At 48.2% G+C, this 5,023-nt stretch overlaps 2 protein-coding genes across 2 annotated transcripts; one reads left to right on the top strand and one right to left on the bottom strand.

The window, feature by feature from the left end:
* Nucleotides 1–178: 178 nt before the first annotated feature.
* Nucleotides 179–2,257, bottom strand: ASPWEDRAFT_177889 (uncharacterized protein; the record flags this gene model as incomplete). Its single annotated transcript, XM_040831740.1, has 1 exon — nt 179–2,257. One exon carries the CDS (start codon nt 2,255–2,257, stop codon nt 179–181), a length of 2,079 nt encoding a protein of 692 aa, XP_040683214.1.
* A 2,265-nt stretch (nt 2,258–4,522) lies between these two features.
* On the top strand, nt 4,523–5,023 carry ASPWEDRAFT_307331 (uncharacterized protein). Its single transcript, XM_040833454.1, has one exon. The coding sequence runs from the start codon at nt 4,614–4,616 to the stop codon at nt 4,923–4,925; it is 312 nt and encodes a 103-aa protein (XP_040683213.1). The 5' UTR covers nt 4,523–4,613; the 3' UTR covers nt 4,926–5,023.

The raw sequence follows: 5,023 nt of genomic DNA, 5'->3' as shown, positions 1-5,023 counted from the left end.
AAAAAAAAAAAAAGAGGGTATATCCAAACATAAAGAAAGCCATCCAAAAGCCACAGCCGCGTACAGATCTCAGAAAAAACTCCGATAACTTTTGTATAAATAGGAAATAGTAACGAAAGGAAAGGGTATTGAATATATGAATGAAAGGAACGTAAAATGGTCGGAATATGTTCGTGACTCAATGAAATATGAATGGCGATGGCGCCTTGTAAGCGCTTGAACGTTTTTGTAGCTTTTTCGACGGGTAATGCTGGCGCTCGATGCTCCAACTTCTGGTTCTGCCTCGAGGCACATCAGTCCCAAGATTCCCGACATCTCCTTCTGGAGTATCCTCTGCCTTTTCTGGTATGGAGAATGTCGGTAGGGAAGGAATTTCAATGCCCAATCTCTTCATTCGAGTTCCAGTAGGATACTTGCTGCTGATGGGCGAGCCTCGTTCCTTAGCCATGACTGAAAAGTTTTTCCTGGCAGACCTAGATCCAGAAGCTGATGTGTGAGCTCTGTTCCTATACGATCTATCATCGAAGCCCATTTCGAAACTGGGGCTTTTCTTGGAGTGGCGAGGGGCTCGGATGACATCAGGGCATTGGGTTCTATAGGGGGGGTTGGTAGCGCCCTCTATTCGGCGCTTTTGAGTAAATAACTTTTCCGTCGCAGGAAAGTCAAAGTTAGCTGACGGGGCTTGATGGAGAGATGTAGCACAGCTAGAACCCGGATAGGTCGCAAATGAGGCACTCCGTATACGCCCGTCAAGTTGCATCTGCTGCATGTCATGGCACATAGTAGACATGCCTGTAGGGTACTCAGGAGACTCAGGGAAAGCACTATAACGTATTCGTGGGTCAAAGTTTTGTCCGCGGAGGCTTAGGTGGCGTTGTAAGGCAAGCTTGTTGCTCAGCTCGAAAAAGGCTTGATTGTCGCACGCCCCAAGGTCTCTGGGGCGCTGTGATCCAGACCGGGTCTTTCGCAAAGAACGGATGGATGTCGCGGAGCTATAGCCGCTGTCCGCTTTACTGAGGGAGGGTAGAGGTCTTTTCTCAGAAATACCCTCCAAAGTAACCTGCTCCGGCTGATCACTGCCCATATTTTCCTCATCTTCCGACATGAATATGGCCTCATCACCCGTTTCCTCTGCGAATAACAATTGCTCCTCAGGGATTGCAATGGTAGGGGATTTCTCGAATGAAAAGGGACTTCCTGGTACGTCATCTTGTTTGCTGGGGTCAGAATCCAAGGCTGGAATGTGCAGCATAGACGTAGAGAGCCTGTTTCTTGTCATTCCAACAACTGCCTCTTCTGCCTCTTCTGCCTCGGTCAAAGCAGGTCTACAGCCCACCCTGAGTTCGGATGTCGTACTACGGGGTACGTCCACAGGGACCCGATCACTAGGGCAAGGGGAAACGGAGCCATTGACCACTCGTAGTGACCCTAATTTGAGAGCCCCCAAATGCGTATATTCAAGATCGCTTCCTGATGTTGAAGGCCGAGCACACTGGGCAAAGGGGGGTGAAGGTGTCAAGAGTTCTCCGTAATCAACTCTCTGCGCTATAATTGACGCTTCAGCCGGATACTTAGACGGGACCTTCATTTCATGGTCAACCGGAGAAGAAGCTCCTTGGGCTGTCTTTTGTGTAGATCGTCTGGTGGCGACTCCTGGTCGTGTTAAAAGGGAGCGTCGGCGAGTAAGGGAGAACCGTTGGTTATCCACCATGAAATGGGTGTTCGAAGACGAGGCCTCTTCCAGGGAACTTTCATAGATGGCACTATTGGTCCTGCGTGGAGACGAGTGGACCGAATAAGATCTCTTTGGCTGCCTCAGGCTTGGCCGGGACCGGAGAGAACCCTGTAAAGTTATCGGGCGAAAAGAAGCTTTCCTAGTCAAGGAAGTCTCATTCGAACTGGAACCAGGCGATGGGAAAAATTGATCGTCTTCCTCTTCAACAATGGAGTCGCTTCTGCTGTTCACGGTGCTGGAGAGCCGGCGTGGTTCGGACTGAAAAGTGACAGAGGGCAATGACTGAGCCCGCTGTGCATTGGACTCAAGGTCCGAGGGATCTATAGGGATCGATGTTTCGTTCCATGGATCACGCCATACAGCAGGACCAGGTAATACTGGGGAGACAGAATTTGATGCTGGACATGGCAAACTGGGACTGGTCGAACCCGAAGATGGTTTTGATTTACCAATGGGTGGCTTTGACAGACGGTTAGAGCGGCGACGCTCATCTCGACATTGGATCGAGGGGAAGCTTCCCATGACTTTAAGGCAATATAATAGATCAAAGGTCTTAGTCTCCAGAGCCAAATCGAACACGAAACACTGCCTGAAGGTAGAACAATCGGATGACTCGGGACACCGACCCTATTCAAACACGACTGAGAACTGGAAAAGCCCTTGACGATAAGAAGAATTCCAGATTGACGTTGCACAATCCGGTTTGAGGATTGTGTTAAAGGTCTGGAGTTGACCCGCAGAATGTGGAGATAACCAGATGCGTGTCTCAGAATAATTCCTTGAAGCTGGGGTAACTCGACAGGCCCAGAGAAAAGAAGAGAGAATTGGGGAGAGAGGTAGTTATGTAAATCAGAGGCAGCGTAAGGGATTCGTGAGCAGATGAAGGTATATAACGAAAATGGAACCAATATGAAACACCAACAACTAAGCACCAGCAAGTACATATAAAACTGAAACGAAACAAAACAGGTATAGGACGACGTAAGAAAAGAACAGGGGAAAAAGAAAAAAAAATTAACCAAAAAAAAAAAATAAATTAAATTAACCAGACCAAGAGGAAGGGAGGATGAGATACATAAGGATCCAAAAGAAGTGGAGAGAGGGCCATAGCAAGATGCAAGAAACATACAACCATGACGAATGCGTTTATCTATCCATTGAACCCTACCTTTGGGGAGAGAAGAAGAAGGAGAAGAAGAAGAAGAAGAAGAAGAAGGAAAAGAACACGACCGATCGACAGCTGCAGTCGGTCAGGTTGAGGAGACCAGCAATAATCCAACAAAGCTAACAAGGCCATAGTGCCATAGTCAAGGGAAGGGAGAGACTGAGAGGAGAGAAAAACTTCCGAGAACAACAGCACATCATCATGCTACCTTTTGGCCAGCAACACGAACCCGGCCAAAACCACATACCAACAGTCCACTGCTACGACTGCTACTACGTGCATTACCACAACTAGTGACTACTACTACCACTTACTACTTGCAACTAGTCTCCCATGCAGTCAGAAGCGCCCAAAGAGAGGCGGCCGTCATTGGCCCCAGCCGACAATCAAGCGGGACAGCCGCTGCTGGGGCCGCACCGCCACGGCTATACCGCAAGCAGCTTCAGCCACAGACGGGACGATCTTGCCATCCTGTTGGACAGACTATTGTTTTTGGGCGCATCCGGGGATTCCTCCTGGGCCAGAGCAGCCCTCCCAGGTGTGTACCATCATATATGTACAGTACTTACGGAGTTCATACAGGCGACGTACATATGTACTCTAGAGTTTCATGAGAACAGAGCATTTGGCATTGTTGTCCGCCCCCCCAAATTCGATCCGTCGAGATCGGACAACAAAACACGGGTTCCCCGTAACCCGGTTCGCGATAAACTAAATCTCACTTGGAAAATTTAAAAAAGAATAGAAGGGTAGGAAAAAGCAATGTCAATTGTCGGCTAGGCAAGAAGATCAACAGGCAGCTGACTGAATAGGTATCGTACCCCCTTGTTCCTGACACTTGATCGCTTCCGTTGATGGCTTTGACTGGATAATAATTATTCGTGTGATGGCTTAGCTTGATGGATGGAGCAGAGGCAGGCGACTTGGGTTCCGCACTATCCCGTTGTATCAGGCTTCTAGAGTGATTGAAAAGCAGATCATAAAGAGGGCAATCGGCTCATCTGCACGTTCTAAGCCGATGCCATCCTGCAAGACTGGGATTTCATGACAGATGTGGCGAAGAGACTGGCAGATCTGACGCCATATGATTATGATAGGCGCTATGCATTAATGAGAACCTCACAAGAACCCGTGATTTTCAAGGATTCCAGATAGGCGATCTAGGTGGGAAGAGAGTGTTCTCATTTCCCTCTTTCGAGGCCAACAATCGTCATGATACGTGAGGGCGAACACCCTTGCGCTGGGTTGACAGGTTGCCTTCGACTACAACAGGGTATTTACGACATAGTACAGTAAGTAATAGGCAGGCTGCAATTCCATGCCATTCTCCTATGAATCAAGACTCTCAGAGTCATTATAACTAGTAGTCACAAAGGACAATTGCCATGCCGTGGACAGTAGGTAATAAACAATATACATTCATGCCTCAGGCCAAAATCTCGCAAGATGCCAAGCATCTCGAGAACCGCCACATCCAGACAAATAGTAATCATGGTGGACAATATCATATTCTTCGCTAAAATCCGGTCCATGTCCGTGGGTACATACCTACATACAACATAACGTACCGTGACATACCCCTCATCTTTACCGCTTTAAAGGCTTTCCGCATCCGGCCAGCCTCCTACAAATATTCATCGCCCCTCAATTGCCCAGGTCCGAGGACGTCCTGGACGACAGCTCTGGGAAGTGACCAACTTGGGATCGGTGTACATGGTACATTGCTCTCGTACCGTGCACTGCACTGTGCATTCTGTACCCAGCACCTGGGATCCGCCGCAGCACGAGTGTTCCTGCAATCGGCCCATGTCGGTCAATGGTCCCCGTATACACCGCATCTTGACCCGTCGTATGGCTTCTTCTTCTTCTAGCCTGGGCACGTTGTCCGTCTTTCCCCTTCTCTCCACAGACGAATTCGAAAGCGCGTGTCGCGCCTTCCTTGATCGGGTTGACGTGTTGGGGATTCCAGATCGTCTGGGCTGGTCGTCCGTTCGAGTCGAACAACAGGTAGTTCTCGCCCTCTGAAATTACATGCTTTTAATTTTTAATTTTAATGTTTTTTTTTTTTTTTTTTTTTTTTTTTTATTTTTGAGGTTTTATCTAGTTATGAGATCGACTACTAA

This window comes from Aspergillus wentii, assembly GCF_001890725.1.
Source record: "Aspergillus wentii DTO 134E9 unplaced genomic scaffold ASPWEscaffold_18, whole genome shotgun sequence".
Lineage (NCBI taxonomy): Eukaryota > Fungi > Ascomycota > Eurotiomycetes > Eurotiales > Aspergillaceae > Aspergillus > Aspergillus wentii.
This window is presented reverse-complemented; position numbering and strand designations above follow the sequence as displayed.